At 42.7% G+C, this 22,853-nt stretch overlaps 1 protein-coding gene and 1 long non-coding RNA gene across 3 annotated transcripts in view; one reads left to right on the top strand and one right to left on the bottom strand.

The window, feature by feature from the left end:
* bmp1a (bone morphogenetic protein 1a) overlaps positions 1-22,853 on the top strand; it is a 44,479-nt gene that overhangs the window by 6,298 nt on the left and 15,328 nt on the right. Inside the window, exons 2-8 of one of the 2 annotated variants that reach the window (XM_061767347.1) lie at positions 5,178-5,291; positions 6,288-6,413; positions 6,728-6,845; positions 8,179-8,310; positions 11,535-11,713; positions 12,242-12,347; positions 20,382-20,506. In XM_061767347.1, coding sequence (XP_061623331.1) covers positions 5,178-5,291; positions 6,288-6,413; positions 6,728-6,845; positions 8,179-8,310; positions 11,535-11,713; positions 12,242-12,347; positions 20,382-20,506 — 900 coding nt within the window. The remainder of the gene's footprint in view (positions 1-5,177; positions 5,292-6,287; positions 6,414-6,727; positions 6,846-8,178; positions 8,311-11,534; positions 11,714-12,241; positions 12,348-20,381; positions 20,507-22,853) is intronic. The other variant, XM_061767348.1, reaches the window with a different exon arrangement.
* LOC133475041 (uncharacterized) overlaps positions 1-22,853 on the bottom strand; it is a 28,918-nt gene that overhangs the window by 3,929 nt on the left and 2,136 nt on the right. The window contains exon 2 of the long non-coding RNA XR_009787702.1: positions 8,151-8,267. This is a non-coding gene — a long non-coding RNA (uncharacterized LOC133475041). The remainder of the gene's footprint in view (positions 1-8,150; positions 8,268-22,853) is intronic.

The following is a 22,853-nucleotide window of genomic DNA, read 5'->3' as shown; positions in this document are numbered from 1 at the left end:
ATTTATAGAGCACTTTAAAAACAACAACAGCTGTAAAAGTGCTGTACACAAAAATCAAACATACAATATAAAGCAATTAAACATAACACAATGTAAAACAAAACAAGTTTAAGACAATGCCGGGTTGCAAAGAATACAAATCAATTTTAAGACGAGTTTTAAAAACTGACAGAGAAGGCGCTTGTCAAAATGTGCACCAGGAGGTCATTCCAAAGTGTGGGACCAGCAACAGAAAAAGCTCTATCCCATCCCCTCTGAGCTTCTGATTAGGTCTCTTTACCTACAAAAGCAGCAGGTCATCTGACTTGAGGTACCGGGCAGGAGCGTAGGGCTGGATCAGCTCAAAGAGGTAAGTTGAGTCCAAACCATTTAAAGATTTAAAAACAAATTTAAAAAAATCTCAAAAATAACTTCAGCATTCACAGGTAGCCAGTGGCGGGAGACCAGAATCTGAGTTATGTGCTCCCTCTTAGGTGTTCCAGTTAAGAAGCCAAAAGCAGCATGTTTGACGTAGGACTGGTTGACGCCAACATAAATTTAATTACAGTAATCCAGCAAAGATGTGACAATTACAGTCACATTTCAGGCTCTATGATTATCATTAGACTTTTTGCCATCACTCATTATTCTGTGATAGCATCACAAAAACAAAAACAAAATATAGAAATCGCAAAACACACCTCGAGTCGATTTTATCTTTTCGATGCTTAGAAAGCTGAATCCCCACTAGATTTGCTGTCTCCTGAGATGCCGCGTGTCACTACACTTATATTTGATCTTTAAATCTCCAGTGTGTAGGGCGACATTGTTTCCACTCGCAAGGAATGATCAGAGAGGGTTGCCACAGAATGGAACCTGAAAAGTGATACTTACACTGTCATCAAATGGTAATCACCTTAACGCAATACACAGCTGGCTTCCATTGGGATTCAAATGCAGCGTTTGTTACCAAACACAGGCTGTGAAAGGTGGTGCCAGGGTATTGTGATGCATTCCTGGCTTACATATTGGCCTGGCTTTTTCATCCTTCATCAGTCGGTCTTGCATGCGGAAAGACTCCAAGTAAGAGCACGGAGCAGTTTAACAGTCCTTCTAAATATAGGCTGCTACTGGTGTCTGTATAGGCTTAGTATTGATGTTTGTGCAGGTTTCAGTGGCAGATGTCACGGCCTGGTATTCAAGGAAGGGGATTTATTTGGAATCCTGGCGTGTTTGACACCGCGGAGGTCGCGGCTTGGGCATTACATGAATCAATGGGATTAATTTGATTGAGATCTGTCGTATAATCTGACTGAATATGATGAAAACTGAAGGGAGGGGGCGGGGGGTCTGAGATGAGAAGGATTATGACGGTCTAGATTAACTGGGGGGAAAAAATCACGGAGAAACATGAAATTGGTGCTTTCCAAAATCAATTACTTCAGTTGAATTAAATAGCATGAAAATAAATGTACTAATGTCTTTACTTAAAAATTGATGTCTGAACTGGAGCAGGACCAAATAACCCGCCAACATACTGCCAATCTGTATAGCTATTAGTATCATAACTACATCTGTTGTCATTTAGGTAATGAGTAATGTTTGGGAAGCCATCTGTGCAGAGCTATAATCCACAGTGTCACACACGACTCTTCTGTGTTTACACTTGCCATCATTAGAAGGCTTTGTATCGAGATGGGTTTATCACCTTTCTCCATAGCCTGCCCTCAATCCCAGCCCAGAGTGGTGTACAAAAGATTCCTAAAATCATTTGTCTGTGGATAATTAAAGTGAGGAGACATGGGGATTAATTTACAATTCCAGCGAGTCTTTCCATAAACCTGCAACTGCGTTTCCAGGACGACTGCTACGCCTGGGGGATATGAGTTCTAATGCCACCTGGCCGTTCATTTGCTCACTTCAATTTCCACTGTTGTCTGAGAACAAAGACTAAATAAGGATTAGGGAGCCCGTCCCCGGCGCTGTGGTGGTTAGTTGGTCCTCGGCCATGGGCAGAGTGCACAGCCCGACGTGAACCTTGTGGACTTTGCCGCCTGCCCTTTGCCTGCATGCAGCTCGCCTGACATGGTGCAAATTGATCAGTGACAGGATGTCAGTCGTGCTTTATATTCAGTACAGTGACAAAACGCCAGCAGATTGTTCTGTTTTGTCTTTGTTCTGTTTTTCATTTGGAATGAAACGCTCAAGTACAGCTTCTTCTTTTTAGCACTCATTTCTGAGAATCAAATAAAAATGAAGATAAAACACCATGGTAGCTTTCCCTTGTCAATGTTGTCATTAGGCAATCAGTCACTATAAGTACTGATTGTGAGTGGTATGTTTTTTTTTTTTTGTGTAAACTCAAATGAGAGAATCCTTTCTCACCTCTGAAATTCAAGCCTGCCCTATGCATGCCCTGTCTTGTCGTCAGCCTGTACACCTCTGCTTATTGCTGTCATTAACATCTCATCCCAAACACTGTCATTCAGCCACGTGCATCCTCTTCGTCCTGCAGAGTATTGTCATCCTCACAAAGCCAGCGGAGCGCGTAAGACTAACCCCTGTCCCCTCCACCTGGGCCACCGCTGGCTTTCTTTTCTGCTTCCTACAGGTCCCAATTTTGTGAAAGCCATCAGATATTGTTCTACAAGTAAATGACAACCCATTTAATTTTCAATGTGGTGCAAAATGACCAAATCAGTGAGTGTTCTGTAAACCCGGTGTCCGCCAAGTAGCGCATTGTTGTGTAGCCATTGTAATCCACTCTATATATCCTGTCTGAACAGTTTTCAGTCTTTGATTCAGTCTTTGATTGGTCGATGGAGAATGTTGCGTTCTGTGTTGTTGTTCCGCTGTAATACAGTAAATGAAACAAATGGTAAGTAGAATACGGTGGAAGGAGTATTCCAAGCTAAATGAGCTGTATCACTTGATGGAAACACAGGGCTCGATCAGTCATAATTTTTAACAGACATCCTTAAAACTTCATTGTCCATCTATATCAGTCTTAATGAAGTCTAAACCGATCTCCCAAAAACATACTGGAAATACTTGAAGCATATGTACCACAGGTCGGCCCACGTAGCTATGGGCAATTTAGTGCGAATTCAATCATTAGCCTTCTGTGTGAGAAAAACAATCCATATTAGCGTATTACCGTATTAGGCTTCTTTGGATTCTGATTTTTGCTTAGGACGGTTGAAAGTACAGAAGCAAAATAAGTAACAAATTGTGAATGAGTTACCGTTATGCTACAAAGCAATTTATGATGGTAATATTAGACAAAATAATAGTTTTTTTCACAGCCAATAATTTACACAATTGAAAAAAATAAAATGTCACCTTCACATTTAAGAAACACTACTGGGGCAGGGAATTCCACATCAACATAAATATAGCTACTTAAGTTATCCTCACTGTTTGCGACAACCTGATTAAAATATATATGACAAGCACTCATGGATTGAAAAGTAGTAAGTAGTCCATTTTTGGAAAGTAGTAGTTTCAACATCGAGACTTACAACAGCAATACTCACTGTCACGCAATGATGTCTGTTAGTAAAAGTGGAGTCGAAATAATTTTATACAGTGCTGTCTTTTCCAAAGTTCAAAAGAAAGCACCTTTCCATGTCGCCTTGAGATTTGACTTTCCAAAGAGACCCTAAGTAGCCCTATTAGTATCAAGGCTCAAATTAGTCTCGCATCACTATTTGGGTCATAATTCGCATTTTGTGCCTCATAAAACACAAAATTAGAAAGTTGCTCCTTAAATGAAGTATTAATTAGCAAAACCGCTCCTCAAAGAAAAAAAAAAAAAATTTCGAGTCTTGTAGTATTGAAACAAAGATGGCCAAATTAGCTAAAACTAAATGTAGCTCTCAGTCAATCTTTCCAACAATCAGGAATTATTTTTCTCTTCCCGCTATGACTGCACGATAGCTGGTCAAAGGTACTAGTGGGGATTCAAGTAAATTTTAATACATAATTTTGTCATTGTCTTCTGGTGTCTGTTTCAACTCTCATCTAATTAGTAATTGTATTCTGTGGACTTCACACTGCCTGCAAGAAATTTCAAGCTGTTCTTGTTTTCCCTAGAGAAGCGCGTGCCGTTTTTTTTTTTTTTGCTTTACATCCCTTTTCTTTCTGTGCAAAAGAGAAACCACACTTATCTACAGATCTGACGGTTCTGGCTTGCATCTCAGTAAATATAGTTTTTATCAGGGATGACACATTGAAGTTAAAAATACAACCACAAAAAATAACTGGCATTACGTTCTCGATTTAATTGCTCTCTGGTCCACTTCACAAGCCTGGAAACGCACATGCAGAGGGTTGTCATTTTCTCTACGCTTCACATCTGCCTTCTCTATTCACAGCAGCAGTGCGGGTACTATGCCATCTTTCTTGCCTTCCGCTCTCGTATTTATCTCCTGTTCAGTAACGGATTTCAGAGGCACTACTTTGGCTTCTCACCCCCTCTGCTTAAACCCCCCAAAAAACGCCACCTCCCCCCACCGGTGCCTGCATACAAGTCAGGCCATAAATTGTGGAAACGTGCTGGTGTTAAAAGCTTGTTAAAGTGAGCGCCTTGTCCCTGTGGAGAGAACCCTGAGCCCTTCCTGCATAGAAATGGGGCATTTAGTAAGGAATCCCATAAAGCGCATTCCTCATAAAGTGGGACTGTTTGGTTATTTTTTCCCCTCTCCTTGGCCTCATTAAAAAGCTAATACAATCAAGGTGCCCCATATTACTTCATGGAGGCAGTGTCAGTGTGTCATATCATATTTGATGGCTCTCATTAACTGTCCAAGCACGCAGTATGTAGTCGTCTAGTAAATCCGGTCTGAACTTGTCACGATTAATTGTGCGGACAGCCAGGTTTCATACTTTATTTTCATTTCAAGAAGCTGAATCTGACCCCTCCCCCAACTCACCAATACATTGCTGACATTTCTATCCTATAATTTGGAGCCCAGACAAGCCGGCCTTCTTGCTAACCAAACATTCATGTCTCTCTTTCTGTGTCACGGTAAGTAAGGAGTCAATGAAGTTTTTTTTATTTTTATATGTTGACAAGCCATCCATGCAACCAACTCAGTCTGAGCAGCAGGAAAAGCCTCAGGCGAGTGGCGCTTCAAAATGTGGACTTCTACTTAACAGTCATCTGACCTGTGCCATTTTTCTTTTGTCTCTTTCAGCTGCCTTTCTGGGAGACATAGCCCTAGATGAGGAGGACTTACGATCATTTAAAGTAGACAGAATAATAGATTTGGCCACCAGAACGGTCCAGACTGTCAATCGCACAAACACAGGTAAAAACAATGCAAACCAAGATGGAATTTCAGCGCAATGGCTCTGGCATTGCATTTCCTATTATTCCTCTAGATAGATTAAAAATATCATCACAGCATCAGTTTCTCAGGTGATTCACTGCAGTGCCTAACATAAACTGTCATTGGAGGTTTTGAAGTTTTAAACCCATAAACATCATTACAAATGTACAATCATGTGCAGGAGTAATTACTGGGTATTGTTCGGTGAATAGTGTTCTTGAATGGAAAACTGGTGCTTAGACAACAGCTGGGAGATTCCCAATTCTATAAACTACAGTAGTGCATGTCCCAACAAGCACATTCATGTTGTGGCCTGCATGTGAATGTTTTTTTTTATTTTGTATTTTTTTCCTGGGGTAAAATGTGAGGCGGCACGGTGGCCGACTGGTTAGAGCGTCAGCCTCACAGTTCTGAGGACCCGGGTTCAATCCCCGGCCCCGCCTGTGTGGAGTTTGCATGTTCTCCCCGTGCCTGCGTGGGTTTTCTCCGGGTACTCCGGTTTCCTCCCACATCCCAAAAACATGCATGAATTGGAGACTCTAAATTGCCCGTAGGCATGACTGTGAGTGCGAATGGTTGTTTGTTCCTATGTGCCCTGCGATTGGCTGGCAACCAGTTCAGGGTGTACCCCGCCTCCTGCCCGATGACAGCTGGGATAGGCTCCAGCACGCCTGCGACCCTAGTGAGGAGAAGCGGCTCAGAAAATGGATGGATGGATGGATGGATGGATGGTAAAATGTGAGATGGGGAAAAATAGTGCTGATTCAGATCAGAACATTTGAATAAAAATATGTAAATGCCGTGGTCCAAATCAATTAAATTTAGATTTTATGGTATCACATCAGATGCTTTTTGTATTGTCAGTATTATTATAATAGGTCATGCACAATACATTCTTTCCTTTCATAGTGATAGAATTTTTGTGGTGAATTCATTTGTTAAATTTCTCTTTCAATCTCAATTTTCCTTTTTCAGGATCAAGCAATCAGAATAGCCAAAACAGACAAGGCTCTCGCCGCAGGAAACGGGCTGCCACGTCCAGACCCGAGCGTGTTTGGCCTGAAGGTGTTATTCCATATGTCATCAGTGGTAATTTTAGTGGTAAGTTATGCCTTCTTATGAAAATAATCGCACATGCTTTTAATGTGGTACAGATGTTTCTATATCTGAATATGGCATTTCATTTCAACTTGATCAAAGGGAATGTCAGAAACGTAATGTGAAAAAACAACACCAAGTATGCAGAAGGTATGTTTTGTAACAGATGAAACCAGTTTAGATAACCATAACTGACCAAGCATCTGAAGATTTAGTGACAACGCATGCTGCATTTTTCTTTGACACCCCCCCCCCCTCCCCTTCTCAATGTGTGTGTCCAACTCGCATGATCTCACCCTCTGTCTGGTCCTATTCAGGCAGTCAGCGAGCTATATTCCGCCAAGCCATGCGGCACTGGGAGAAGCACACCTGTGTGACCTTCATTGAGAGGACACAGGAGGAGAGCTACATTGTCTTCACCTACCGACCATGTGGGTGAGTCAGTGGGGTTCGTTGTTCTGCAAAGCTTTGCTCGGCCTTCTTCAGCTCCAACTAATGATTTAACGCCTATGTGCTTTTCCTTGCTCCCTCCTCGGCAGCCTTTCACCATTGTTCCTCTCTTCCCGGTCTCTGCGTGAGCTGTTATTTCAGATTCCTACCAGTCCTCGGAGAGACTTCCCATTCAGTGGCCAGGAAAGCTTCCTGTATCTCTTCATCACAGTGCATCAGTCACTGAGCTCTTGTGTCATGCATGTTGCACACCACTACACCCAGCAGGGAGACTTCCGCAGCCTCCGCTCAGCCCTGTTTACTCCATTTTATTGACCTTCACAGTGTCCAGTCAGCGTTTCCCTTTTAAACCGAGCGGGGAAGTTTGTTGTTGCTAAGAGACCATTCACAAGCACATAGGACTGGACCTTTCATTTTAAGACTACATTGGTACCTTTTGTGTTTTTCAAGTTACATCTATTAGTCTTTTTATTTATTTAATTATATATATTATTTGGTTTGTATTGCGAGACAAAATTTGAGCAAGTGGGGAGTAAAAAAGGAGCAATTAAAAAGGAACTTTGCTGTGTCAAAACTGCTGGCAAGATTTAAATGTAGCCTTACTTCACTAATCCCTCGACCTCTTGAGTCTGACTAAAGCCATTGTCCCTCATTTTCATGCATGATACGTACACTGCCACCGCTGCTACATTGGTAGCATGACTTATTCCCAATGGAGTGTTACCATAACACAAAATGTTATCGGTTTGAGGTTTTAATTTTTTTGAATATAGAACCAATTAAAAATCAAAAAGAGGTGATAAACATACCTCTCTGGCAGAAATGTTGCTAATTCTGCATTGCTTCTGAATCCTCTCAACTGCCTGAGGTCCCTTTGCTCTGTGTGTGTTTGCTAGTCTTATGCCCAGTTGTTTGTAAAACGAAGCTATGGGAATTTTTTGTATTTTATGGAGGTGGAGAGTTTCAGCAAATCTTCTGAAGCCTAAGGTAAAAATTACAGCGCAAGGCCGTGGGGGTGTGTCCACTATGAGTGGGCCCACTCTTCAGTCTCACCTTCTGTCTCTGAATTGTTGTTTTTCCTCAGGCGCAGTGGTTTCTTAAAAATAAAATTTAATGTTCATGCATGATACGTGCACTGTAAACAAGCCGACGTTAGCCACGGCTGCTACGTTGGTAGCAAGACTTATTCGGAATGGAGTGTTACCATAATAGATAGAGGCTGATTTTTAAAATGTTTTTTAAATTTATTTATTTGTGTGTGTGTGTGTGTGTTTGAAAAAATTGCCAAACCTTTATGTTACTGTAATGCCCTCGCAAGTGGGCAAGGAGATCCACAGTGTGCCACCCCCCCCCCCACAGGATGCCGCCCTGGACGGCTGCCCATATGGTCCATATCAGAAACCGCCACTGAACACATCCAACACAGAAATCCAGTACTTCATTACATCCAGTAATTACACTTTATAAAACTTCTCTTTTATGTTTTAATAAAAGACAGTGCTATTTTGTTTTAAAATTCAATCTAAAGTTGTAGTGGTTTTTGGGAGGCTGGAACGGATTAATGGCATTTCAATTCATTTCAATGGAGAAAATCTATTTTATATACTTGGTCACGGAACGAATTAAACTCGTCAAGGTACCACTTAGGGCTGTGGGAAAAGAAATAACTAACTTGGCTAAGTAAGCAACAAAAATTGGTCGATGCAAAAATGTCAATAAATAAAATAAATAAAAGCATATTTTTGCCACCCGGAACCATTTTGCGCTGGTCGGAACCATTGGGCGCTTACTGCAGACGCTGCACCGATCTGCCTGTCGAGCTCCCGTTCTATTCTTCCCTCACTCGTAAACAATACCCCAAGATATTTGAACTCTTCCACTTGGGGAAGGATCTCATTCCCGACCTGGAGAGGGCACTCCACCCTTTTCCAACCGAGGACCATGGTCTCAGATTTGGAGGTGCTGATTCTCATTCTAGCCGCTTCACACTGAACTGTTCTAGTGAGAGTTGGAGATCATGGCCTGATGAAGCCAACGGAACCACATCATCTGCAAAAAGCAGAGATGCAATACTGGGGCCACCAAACCGGACCCCCTCTATGCCTCAGCTGCGCCTAGAAATTCTGTCCCTAAAAGTTATGAACAGAATCGGTGACAAAGGGGAGCCTTGGCGGAGTCCAAGCCTCACCGAAAACGAGTCCGACTTACGGCAATGCGGACCAAACTCTGACACCGGTCGTACAGGGACCCAACAGCCCGTATCAGGGGATTCGGTACCCCATACTCGCGAAGCACCCCCAACAGGACTCCCTGAGGGACACGGTCGAACGCCTTCTCCAAGTCCACAAAACACATGTAGACTGATTGGGCGGACTCCCATGCATCCTCGAGGACCCTGCCAAGGGTGAAGAGCCGGTCCACTGTTCCATGGCCAGGACGAAAACCACACTGCTCCTCCTGAATCTGAGATTCAACTTCCCAACGAACCCTCCTCTCCAGCACCCCTGAATAGACCTTACCAGGGAGGCTGAGGAGTGTGATACCCCTGTAGTTGGAACACACCCTCCGGTCCACCACCCCAGTCTGCCAATCCAGAGGCACTGTCCCCGATGTCCACGCGATGTTGCAGAGGCGTGTCAACCAGGACAGCCCTACAACATCCAGAGCCTTTCGGAACTCCGAGCAAATCTCATGGGAAGGCGTTTTGGTGGAATTGAGGAGGTCTTCGAAGTATTCTCTCCACCGACTCACAACGTCCCAAGTCAAGGTCAGCAGTGCCCCATCCCCAGTATACACAGTGTTGATGGAGCACTGCTTCCCTCTCCTGAGATGCTGGATGGTGGGCCAGAATTTCCTCGAAGCTGTCCGGAAGTCGTTCTCCATGGCCCCACCGAACTCCTCCCACGTCCGAGTTTTTGCCTCAGCGACCACCAAAGCTGCTTTCCGCTTGGCCAGCTGCCTCAGGAGTCCCGCAAGCGCAAAAGGCCAGATAGGACTCCTTCTTCAGCTTGGCGGCATCCTTCACCACTGGTGTCCACCAACGAGTTTGGGGATTGCCGCCACGACAGGCACCGACTACCTTACGGCCACAGCTCCGGTCGGCCGCCTCGGTTGTAAACTCCTTCTGACAGGGGATACTACCAGACGGTCCCCGCAGACCCTCACAATACGTTTGGGCCTGCCAGGTCGGACCGTTATCTTCCCCCACCATCAGAGCCAACTCACTACCAGGTGGTGATCAGTTGACAGCTCCGCCCTTCTCTTCACCTGAGTGTCCAAGACATGCGGCCGCCAGTCCGATGACACGACCACAAAGTCGATCATCGAACAGCGAACTAGGGTGTTCTGGTGCCAAGTATACGTGTCGACACCCTTATGCTTGAACATGGTGTTCGTTATGGACAATCCGTGGTGAGCACAGAAGTCCAATAACAGAACACCACTCGGGTTCTGATCAGGGGGGCCGTTCCGCCCAATCACGCACTTCCAGGTCTCACTGTCATTGCCCACGGGAGCATTGAACTCCCCCAGCAGAACGATGGAGTCCCCAGCGGGAACGCTCTCCAGCACCCCCTCCAAGGACTCCAAACAGGGTGGGTACTCTGAACTGTTATTTGGTGCATAGGCACAAACAGCAGTCAGGACCCATCCCCCCCACCTGAAGGCGGAGGGAGGCTACCCTCTCGTTCACTGGGGTGAACCCCAACGTACAGACGCCGAGCCGGGGGGGTGACCAACCCCTCTCAAGAGGACTGGTACCAGAGCCCAAGCCGTGTGTGGAGGCGAGCCCGACTATATCATCATTGATCATTGGGTCACACAAATCCCTCCACCACGAGGTGGCGGCTCAAGGAGGGGAAGGCTAATTTTGTTGTCTCGAATTCTGTACAGCGTTTATACCATACACACAATACCAACATATGCAATTTGAGGGTAGAAGTCCAGCCAGTGAGAATATGTTAGTTGTTAAAAAAAAAAAATGGGGCTGGGGAGGAGGGCAGCAATTACTTGTATTCGACAATATCTATAGGATAATCCATTTTAAAAAGATTTGATAGTGACAGCCCTCACTGTATTTTGCACTACAACACAAGAACTACATTTGGACTGTTAGACATGCTCATCTGATGTATATCATTGAGCACAGAGCACTAAACACAAAAGATGACTTAGTTCATTAGACAGAACTTTTCCTAGCCAACCGTTGCTAGCCATTTATAACTTGGGGGCAACAGGGATGGCATTATCCACGCGGGCGGCAGCGGTTAGCAGTGGGAATGCCTGACTGACGCATATTGAGCAGGCCCCCCTCTGTCCTTTGCAAAGTTCAAGGCGTGTCTCAGGAGAGCCTTGTTGGGCTTGTGGTAATTAGAGAGCAGCGTCTGGCGCACAGGGCCACGATGAGTGTGCCCGTCCTCCATACAACCTTTTAATGTCACGCAGAGAGGAAGCGCTGTCCCCTCCACATCTGCAATGGCAAACCAATGAATGAATGAATGTTACTGCTCTATGTGTGGATTATCCTCATATGGCTCCCCTGTAAGTTTGAGGAGAGGATCCAGGAACTCGGAACTTGTTCACTAATTGTAATTTAGTTTGCAAAGCCGTGCAGTCCAGGCACAATATTCTCATCCGGCTAACACTGCCTTTATGTGTATGTCTCTTGATTGGCAGGTGCTGCTCCTACGTGGGCCGCCGTGGAGGAGGCCCCCAGGCTATATCAATTGGAAAGAACTGTGACAAGTTTGGCATTGTAGTGCACGAGCTGGGTCATGTGATCGGGTTTTGGCACGAACACACCCGGCCCGATCGAGACGAACACGTCAGCATTATCAGAGACAACATTCAGCCAGGTACACATCATAACACTGGCAACGACTGACTCATGAGCTGAGTAGTGTTTCTTTTATATTGTCATGTATCTAAATCTATCAGTTCTGCATCAATGCAAACTGTAAGTATACTAATTAACCAAATGATAAATGAATACAGTTCTGAGGAGCGGGGTTCAATCCCCGGTCCCGCCTGTGTCCCGCCTCCCACATCCCAAAAACATGCATTAATTGGGGACTTTAAATAGCCCGTAGGTGTGAATGTGAATGCGAATGTTGTTTGTTTGTATGAGCCCTGCGATTGGCTGGCAACCAGTTCAGGGTGTACCCGGCCTCCTGCCCGTTGATAGCTGGGATAGGCTCCAGCACGCCCGCGACCCTAGTGAGGAGAAGTGGCTCAGAAAATGGATGGATGGATGGATGGATGGATGGATTATCTACAAGGTACTGGTATTGGAGCGCTCTATTGCATTGGGCAGGTGTACCTAATGTTGTGGCCAGTGAGTGCACATTGCAAAGTTCAACACTGTTTCTTTTGGCCGTTCACAGGACAGGAGTACAACTTTTTGAAAATGGAGCCTGGGGAGGTGGATTCTTTGGGAGAAGTCTACGATTTTGACAGTATCATGCACTACGCCCGCAATACATTCTCCAGGTATGAGCCAAACCATGTTGAACTCTGTTCCACCTCACATGAAAACTAGTCTTTGGTCAAGTCATGCTGTGCCCTCAGCAATCCTTTAACCCATCATCTTATTTTCCATTCTTGCCCATCGTGTTTTATGGCTGTATACAGTATGTCTGTAAATGCGTTGGTATCCTCTCAGTTCTACGTGGCAGTATCTTTGAGATTGAAAGCAGATTTGAATGTTTCCAGTTTTACCACACACTAAAAAAATAATATCCAGCCTGGAGGTATCAAGTTTTAAAAATTCCCACTAACTCGTCCTGCACGTAGATTATTTTCCTAGTGCTTTTGAATTAGCATAGGAATCTTCTCTGAAATTGTTCCCCTCTCCTCTTTTTGTTATTTAATTTTATCACAGCACTTAACTAATGTGATTTGTGTAATATTTGGACACCTGGTCCTTTACAGAGATTCCAATACTAGTAATACATCATCTTTATTTGAAGAACAAATTCAATGTTTTTTTTCTTTTTTCTTTTTACTGAAAAGATAAAACACTCAATTAGAATGCAATGGCTCCTAGTCTGGCACCCCAGGCAGTTGTAGCACTGCTGTGTTAGTGACAAAACACTGTCATTATTGTACCACATGGGGTACAGGCTGTTTTTGGAATGAGAGCGGTAAAGAGCTTGACATTTTGAACAAAAGCCAGCGAAATGTGTCCTCTAGCCAGATGACTATTGTCAGTGAAACCATGTGGAGCTCTGAGTAAAGTCAAACTTTCTCAACCATCATTTCCATTTTGTGCCCACATTATGGAGCTAAAAATCTGGATGAACAATATTTCCCTTTCAACTAAAAGCCAAGTTTTCGTAGCTATATATTAAGTATTTGGGATGTGCAGGTCACTTTCCACAGCTTGTTGAAATTAAAGCGGCTCTCCCGCTTTACTGCTGCTTTAGCGGCGGCAGACCTCGTAAAGCAGCATCAGCCCCACGTATCAACAGTGGCCCAGCTTTATCACAGCAAAATGTCTGGTCACCACTTTCTGGGCTACATGAAATCTCTCGTAAAAGTTGTGCTTCTACCTCATTATTCGGTGAAAGGCTTTTTGAAGTGTTTTTAATAATCAGTAACACAATTCAGAGGCTATGACTGTAGACTCATTTTCAAGTTCTTTTTAACGCCCTTACCTATCCCATCAAAATGATAGGGAATCTTGAGACCAGTGGTTCTCACACTTTTTACACCACCTCAAAAAAACACCTTAAAAATACTTAGCTCTAAGTACTACTGTCATAAAAAGTAATATAATATTATTGTAAGCCACTGAAATATAGTGGACCCCTGCTAATAACACCAATAAGCGTTTTAAAGGTTGGCAACCAAAGGCCGCCCCCCCCCCACAAAAAAGAAAAACATTTTAAAAAAAAATCTGCTTCTAGGTGAATCCGCGGTTGCCAAATTGCAACTATGGGGGGGTCAACTGTGTTATGCACATTTAACACTAACAGTTAACAACACTGTGTTTGAATATAGCAAAATGAAATGCTGTACTATAATCCACAACTTCATTGTTTAAAAAAAAAAAAAAAAAGTAATTTCCACCCAAGCCACAACTAGAGGAGATGACACAATGCTGTTTACACCATTCAGCGCCTCTAACATCTTGCTGTATTTGTCAGTATATTATTTTTTATATTTAGTGAATTCCTGATTCATTTTGCGCACTGGCCTCTGTTGGTGGCACACAGCAAATGACAGCATGGAAATGACGCTTGTCCTTCAAAATAATAAAATGTTGTAGAATCACATATAAGGGGCATAACATACATTGCCTACGTCATATTGAAGCGCTGTTATTTTGTTGTAATGTAGAATTCGATCTTAGGGGGGCGCCCAAAGTTACATACGATGATTATGATTAAAAAATCATTAAAAAATTACCTAAAATAATGTTTTGAAACAAACAGCTCTGAAAGATTAAATTTAAGTGTTTTACTTAAAAATTAAATACAACTACACTCTACTTCACAAATGTACTGTACAGGATTAAAAAATATATTTATGTCACTGTCACATTATGCACAGTTTGATTATTTAACTACCAGATGGAGCCCGTGTACCACGACTGGTACTCCGACCACCAGAATCACTGATTTATACAATTATTGTAAGAACATTCATAACATTAGTTACAATTCCACAATTTAACACTTCAGCTGCCCCCTGCTCCAGTGTGTTCCACTAACATGTGTATGTGTTCACTGTGATGGGTTAAATGCAAAGAACAAATTTCGTGTACATGCATGCATGTTCATGACAATAAAAGGTGATTCTTCTTCTTCTTCTTCTTTATGACAGTGGTCCAAACGCCTTTCTATACAGACCCAGATTAATTTCATGAAGGCTTGTAATTTAACCTGTGCAGCATTTTTGGAAGTCACGATAATCTTATTTCACTATGTAAAAATATTTTAGTCACTACAGTAATTTAGATGTATGCATAGTAACTCAACAGCCAATCAAGAGCAGCTTTGCGAGTGAAGCAAGTGGTTGCGTATGAGGCAGGCAAACGGCGAAACGAAGACGGGATACCATGGTTTAAAACACTAAAGTGGAAAAAAGGGGTTAAAGCTGTTTAGTCGTTAATATTGGTTGATTGTTTTTGTCTTATTTTTTGTAGGTTTTGTTTATCGAGATGGAAAGTAGCAACTAAAAATGTTCACCTTAAACCCTTTTCTTTAATATTTACTGTTTATTTTTTCATTCCGAGGTGCTTGTTGAAAAGCACTTTTTACAGTAAATTTTTTACCGCAAACTCAATTTAACGTAAAGTACATTCTTCCAGTTCAGTGTGAAAATCACAAATAATTATTGTTTTAATACAATGGAATTGCCTCTTTTTCCATTTTAAGTTTTACTGATGTGAACCTTTTTAATTTTGAGCTGACGACCCCTAATCTATGAGATCTCAGATTTGTGATACATAGAACCACCATGCGTCATAGTGACAGGTTTTTCCAATATCTTACCTCTCATGCAACTACATACTGTAAGCCAACCAAAATACACAATACTCTCCACCACTTCAAACATAACCATTAAAACCACTTTGACAATTTTAATCCTAATTGTCTTGTCTTCCTCACTGGATCTAATCAAATTGCCATTTGTATCTAATGCAGTGTCGACTGTCGAGTAGTTGCACCTTGCTTAACTAGTTGGTGTAGAAACATTTCTGCCTTGTTATTTAAGTTATTCTTCATTTAGATGACTGATTGTAAAGCCAAAATAGCCCTGTTGGAAGAAGATGAGTCCGTCTAGCTTTTTAGTCATCAATTGTATTCAGAAAAGCAGCTCACCACATCCATCCATCCATCCATTTTCTGAGCCGCTTCTCCTCACTAGGGTCGCGGGCGTGCTGGAGCCTATCCCAGCTGTCATCGGGCAGGAGGCGGGGTACACCCTGAACTGGTTGCCAGCCAATCACAGGGCACATACAAACAAACAACCATCCGCACTCACATTCACACCTACGGGCAATTTAGAGTCTCCAATTAATGCATGTTTTTGGGATGTGGGAGGAAACCGGAGTGCCCGGAGAAAACCCACGCAGGCACGGGGAGAACATGCAAACTCCACACAGGCGGGGACGGGGATTGAACCCCGCACCTCAGAACTGTGAGGCTGACGCTCTAACCAGTCGTCCACCGTGCCGCCCAGCTCACCACAAAGTGACATTTTTCCATGTCATTGTTTTGTAAGAGTTTCAAATAATTTATAGTCTGTGCTGTAGCATGCAGGATGTAGCTCCAGTGTGAGAAGTTTACGAGAACAGCAAAACCTTATTTGGGGTCAATCCGATGCACTTTAAATGGTGGCAGGTGTGTGCTGACTCCCAATTAACAGGACTTTCAATGTTTTTGGTTAATTCTGAGCAGTCACATCCAAGTTATAAGTGGGTGTGTACACTTGTGCAACCAAATTATCTTGGTTGTTTAATTTTACTTACCCTCTCAAAAAGATTTGTTTTTAAATTGCGTTTTAATAGGTTATAAGTCACATTGATGGTGGAGACAGTTTTGAAATAAATTTTCTTGGTCACCTTTTTTTAATCCCACAAAAGCCTAGCACTTGAACAGAGGTGTGTATACTTTTTATATCCACTCTACATTAAAGCAACACTGTGAGCCTTTATTCTATAGATAAATGAAGGAAATGGGGCCGCAGCTGCGGTTAACAATCGTTCCAAACGATTCTGCTTCTACCTAAAGCAAAAAAAAAAAGGTTTGACATTGTGCACCCAGAGTGGGTGTAATTTGATATCTGGTCACACGCAACTCAAAATAACAAAATGAGTGAGTCTGGACTATGATCATCACTACCCCAGTCTGATATGAGAACCAGCTGTTAGCCGGTCTTTTGTTCTCCAAGAGCCACAATGTCTCTCCAGTGCCTTCCCGGTGCATGTACGCGCCTCCTCTCAAATCAGCTGCTCTGCTCTTTGTAAGCTACCAGATTCCAGGAAGCAGAGAGAGAATCTTTGTCTAAACACACTGTGCGGCTGGGTGCAAGCCAATGTGTCCGTGTGTATAGGTCAGGAATGCGCTTCACTTGGTATGGAGGTGAAATGCATTTTAGTTGCATTTGTTTTTCTTGTCTCCACTTATAGGAAAATAGTATGGCATTGAGGAGCATTTGGTGCATACTATTGACAGACTTCTTTGTGCCTAAAACCCTGTTTTGTATGCTTTGATTAGATGTATTAAGTGCGTATGATGGTCCATATTTACATTGACAAAATGATCTTCTCATTTAGACCTTTTTTTAAATTGCATCTTTTGAATTGCAATTCTTTATAGTTGCAGTGAAATAGTAAACCAGTATTGGCTTTCAGCCTGGCTGGTATGTGAACGATGAACCGTCCTGTCTTTGTCTGACCCCCCCTCTCACTCATCTCCAGACTCTCCACAAAAGATGACAGCCAAAATATCCGACTCCCATTCAGCAAACTGACAGTGTAAAGCCGTGGAGCATGCCCAGTCTTTTAGACTGTCTGTGCCACAGCGCACCTAATAAATTAAACAGCTAAACCTCAAACAAGTTCAAAGCAATCCAAATTGGTAAATAACAACTTCATAGACGCACACCTCCTCGATAGGCGTCATGTTATCATTACAACGTAGGCAATATTAAGCAGAAATTAGCACAATTTTATTGATAGACCACTTTGAAAATGAATTGTTGAAACAAAGTGCTGTACACAAATAGAAATTTAACATAAAACAAGACAATTGAACACAACATAATTTAAAAACAATAAAAATAAAAATGGGTTTTAATGTGGGTTTCAAAGATTGACAGTGACGATGCTTGTCTAGTGTGCACTGGAAGGTCATTCGTAGTTTGGGACCAGCGATAGAAAAAGGTTGGTAAGGTTGGAGCAGCTCATTGAGGTAAGGCGGTGCAAGACCATTTTGAGATTTAAAAACAAATAGCAGAATCTTGAAATGAACGCTAAAGTGCACAGGCAGCCAGTGGAGGAAGGCCAGAATTATCGGCTCCCTCTTGTGTGTTCCAGTTAAGAGGTGAGGAGGAGCATTTTGAACCAACTGGAGAAGTTTGAGGGAGGGCTGGCCGACTCCAAAGTAAAGTGCATTACTGTAATTCAGCTGAGATGTGATCAACGCATGGATGGATTACTGTTTCAAAGTGCTGTTGCGTAAGAATAGGAAATATGGGGGAAAATAAGGTTAAAAGGAAAATATTACACATAATTGGAAACAGTGAGGTTTTTCTTGGCCTTACACAGTTTTTGTGTAATGTCGCAATAACACGCCGTGATGAAAACATAAACTCCTTGGCAGAGGTAACAAAACACCCAGTTGGCCTTTAGGGCTGTGGGACCTTTTGTTGACCTGACAAAAACCCTCTGCAATTGATAAGTTGGTCAGACTTTCGTCAGAATTCTTGATCCTCCATTGGCCTGCAGTCACTATGGGTCAAGATTTGGATTTAACCTCATGATCTCCAAAGTTCTGTGGCAAAGTATGTTAGGCTGATAATCTCCCTTTGTCTGTTTTCACTCCAGCACTGTTTCTGTCTCGATTTGTGTTGATCAGTAAAGACAAGAGAGGAATGGGTGCCACTGCTAAGGAATGTTTCACAAAGCTCTATTTGAAGACTGTTAGCTTTTCATGAGTCATTCCAAGCACATTTCCCTGAGTACTGATTGGCTGATTCACCTGTGCCAGTGTCTGTATTTGTTAGTCCATTGTTAGCTTGCGTGTCTGCACTCTGTTGTACAGTAAATCACCGTGGGAAGCCAGGGCTTTTATTCTGAACATTGTTTGAAGATTTCATGGTTCCTCTTAATGTTTTGCTGTCTTCTTGGAACAAGTAGGGCTCCGCGCCATGGTTTTGTCTGGGCCGCCTTACCCCAAGATGGAGTTCTTTACTCCAAAATGGGTTTTTTTTCCGGATCAGCCCGTGGAGCACTGCCAACTCAAATAGAGACCTGCCAGTGTGCCTTTTGTCTCCTCTGACACTGGCTAGAGTGGAGTTTTTAACAGAGAACCAGCATACGGGCTTGTGGAGGCTCAAAGAAAGATAAGCAAGCAGGAAGAGCCTAAGCTGTTAGCTCAAGCTGCAGTGTTTGCACATGCCTGGCATTGATGGGTACGTCACCATGGGAACGACCAGGGAACCAGGCCGCTGCTCGCCAGTACTCGAAGAAAAATGGAGATGAGAAACTAGCAAGGTGTCAAGAGAGACCGAAGTGTGAAAAGAGTCTTTCAGGACTCACTGTTTTCTCCTGGCCGTTTGTAAAACCGAATATGCTGCACCATACCTTTTGGTAACGATTTCTGTCATTTTAGACTTTGATATATGACATATGTCTACTACTCTACTGCTATAAGAGGTCACGCACACCTGCCAAAATAAGGATAATATGCAGAATGGTCCCATGTGCAATTAAAAGGCTTTATATGAGGAAAGTCTCTCAGCAGTGTGCAATTTGACCCACTTTACGTTTGTGTGATTAATGATGATAGGTGTGGCTGTGCGTGTTGATTCAGGTCAATAATGAGTTATGATGTGTAAGCCAGGAATGAATTTTTGTCATGTACAAATGAGTGAGGTGAGAGAAATGGTGTATCACGTTTGGCAATAGTTTCTCTTTCTGCCATTAGATTTTATGGAGTCTCTGGTGAAATTATTTTGTGTATAATGTGAATACTTTCGCAAATACATTGGTGTCTTGGGATAAGAGTCACCCGACTTAGGAGTTTTTCAAGATACGACGTGATTATTTATTTATCTATTTAATTTAATTTTTTATTTTTTTGCTCTGACTTGCGAGTAAAAATTTTATATACGAGTGCTGTATGCTGGCAGTGAACTCAACTTATTTCACAACAAGCAGCAGTTTGGCAGATAATAAATTATTCAAGCAGTTTAATGCCAATCCCAGTTGAAGTACTGTCAAACCAAACATAAAACAAAGTCAATTACACGTTGTGTATTTAAAACAACCAAATAACTTTGCCTTAAAGTCACCTAGCTTCATGCTAACACATAATGGGAAATGCCATAGATGAGTTAACGAATAGCATCTATGTGACAGTGTTACAAAGCCTCAAAGCCATATTTGAACACAAACAGGGCATCAACACATGTAGACAGAAAATATAACAATACTTAGTCACAGGCATACATATATTGTTTAACCTCTGTGAAAAGCAATGAATATTACAGCAGCTTACTAGTTCTCAAACTCTTACCTGTTTGTGTCATCATGACTGTATTAAACTGTCCCCCTGTGGCCAAGTTATGCACAACGGAAGGCGCAGCAATGAATTAATCATCATGCACACACTGTTTAATGCTTTACATTCTGTTTGTTACTTATTTCCGTATGTTTTTATATGTTTTCAGTCATTCATAAACCACCATGTGCAATTGTGTGTTACTTTTCATTCAAAATCCTACATTCTTGGGAGAGCGGGTTCTCAGGGGTCATGTGGCACTAACTTCCATCTCCCATCTGCATCACAGGGGCATCTTCTTGGACACCATCCTGCCGCGCTACGATGTGAACGGTGTGCGACCACCCATTGGCCAGAGAACCAGACTTAGCAAAGGGGATATCGCACAGGCACGCAAACTCTACAAATGCTCCAGTAAGACCAAAATGGCAGATCCTGTCTGCTGTGGGCTTTTTTTCCTCATCTATTTTTGCACATGTGTGAGAGATCTGCAGTTGTCCTGCTTTCTCTCAGTGCATCTCCTACTGGGTGGGAATAGCCAGTCTTCTACTTATTGATGTGGTGCGGCTGCTTGGCTACAACAACCCAGACTCCCAAGTGGAGAGGAGTGTAAACCATACCCGGCGACAGGAAGTCATCACAGACAGATTCTGGTCATGAGAGGACAATGGCTAACAAAGTAAACCCCGACGAGGGTTACATAAGCTTGCCGTCTTTGTGAAACATTTTGTTTACATTGCCTGAAGTAAACAGAATTGAAAGCTGAAAGTTCGTCCATTAGGAGCAGATTTGATGTCATGCAGTTAATTATAGGTCAGGTCAGGATAGCTGAGCTATCAAACACAGCAAAGCCTCACCAGATGGTTCGACTTTGCAGTCAAGGCTCGATCTGGCGGTTTTAACCTTAAATGGTCCTATATACAGATGAATGTATATACATCTGTGTTTGCTCTACATCATCTTCCTCAATGACAGTCTTCGAAGAAGAAACTCCTGTTTGATGTGGCAGCAGTGATGTGTTCCTGGAAACCAACAAAAACCTTCCACAGCCATGGATCTCCCATTCATGCCACATTCCTGGAAATGTTTGTCATCCCCTATGCGCGCCCCCAAGTGCTTTTTAATGGTTTCGCCTTATTGCCCACACCTCATTGCTAAGGGGTTCCTTGTTTTACTGCTTACACACTATTGAACAAAGGCACTAACGTAAACACTTGGGGAGATGTTTTCATTTCGCTTGCTAAGTGAAAGAGTGTTAAAATAACAAGAGGGCAATAATCAAGGGGTCTCACAACACAAGATACAAAACTATCTATAATTTCACCTAAATAAATGCATCTTGAGCCTCCCCCCTTTTGCCTTCTGGTTGCCTGCATTAACATCAAGTCTTTGCATACTTCATTTTGCCAGTTAAGGAAGAGCATCACGTACATAATGTATCACATCCTCCAGGGAGCTTGGTTATTTATAGAGGGCCAGGTTTATTTTCATAGCATGCTTAGAGAGGATCTTACTTTGTTATAGTCCTTTGTGAGCTCATCATCTGGACTGGGTGCATCAATGTAAAAGAGTTGCCTTTTTACCGATCATTTACATATCATTTTACCTATCGTTTGGTATCAGGGACGTGCGGGCAGGGGAGGCAGAGCCGCACGTCAGATTCTGCAAGCCGTCACTAACTGGGTTGTGGAGGTTTGTAATTGACAAGTGGCTGTTTCTGTCTCTCTTCACATCTCCAACAATGATTTCAGTCACTTGTAATATACACTGCAGTTTTCCATAGTAAGGCTAGTTAGTGTATTTAATATTGGTGTGTATGTGTTGCAAATTTAGTTTTGATGATCGCATAAAACCGCAGATAAAAAAGCGTGAGGTGAGGCGTACGGTACTCTGCCACACAAAGGCGGACTTTCCATTAGACAAACACAGGCAATTGCCTGGGGCCTCGAGATTCCCAGGGCCCACCAAACACTCACAGGTTTTCTTCGATTTAAAGCAATTACAGTGGAAAAACAGTTTTTAAATGTCCTGGTTTTCAGATGATTCAGTTTTCAATGGCTTTTTTTTCCAGCTGAATTTTGTCCCATTATTTGTAAATGCGCTTGGTTTTCATACAAAAACAAAGAAACTACGTGACTCAACCATTAATTGCCTGCCATGCCACGTGCATGTGACTCAGTCTGCCTCTGTTTCTCGTTGAGTGAGTATCATTCCGTGTGTTCATGTAAATGATTTCGCAAGTTGTGTAAAAAGGGTTCAACAAACTGCAAGGCGTATTCCATGATGCGAGCTTTTATTACCAATTCAAGGCAATAACAACTCTACCGGTCTGCTCGGCAACACTGGGGTAACTCGTCCTGTTAAAAGTCGGGCCTTCAAAATAAAAGCACAGCAGTGTAATAACAGTTTCACTACACAATCTTTGGCTCCATATTAGCTTATTTTATCCGTCACGCCAATAAACAAGCACAACATTGTTTGAGTGGACTGCTAAATAAGCCACCATGGGGCCAAATTAAGTGTGGTGAAACTGGTATTACACTGCCGTGCTTTTATTTTGAAGACCTGGCTTTTGCTGGAATGTGTTACGCCGATGTTGCTGCAACTTGCCCCAGTGTTGCCGGGCAGATTAAGAAGGTTGTTATTGCCTTAAATTGTCAATAAAAGCTTGCATTGTTGAATATGCCACTTCATGAATTATTTTTATTTATTTCACACGGTGTATGTAAAACTACAGTAATTCCTGATGAAGTCTGTTCTG

The sequence above is a fragment of the Phyllopteryx taeniolatus genome, chromosome 3 (assembly GCF_024500385.1).
Source record: "Phyllopteryx taeniolatus isolate TA_2022b chromosome 3, UOR_Ptae_1.2, whole genome shotgun sequence".
Classification (NCBI taxonomy): domain Eukaryota; kingdom Metazoa; phylum Chordata; class Actinopteri; order Syngnathiformes; family Syngnathidae; genus Phyllopteryx; species Phyllopteryx taeniolatus.
The sequence above is the reverse complement of the archived record's forward strand: the minus strand, read 5'-3'. Positions and strand labels throughout refer to the sequence as shown.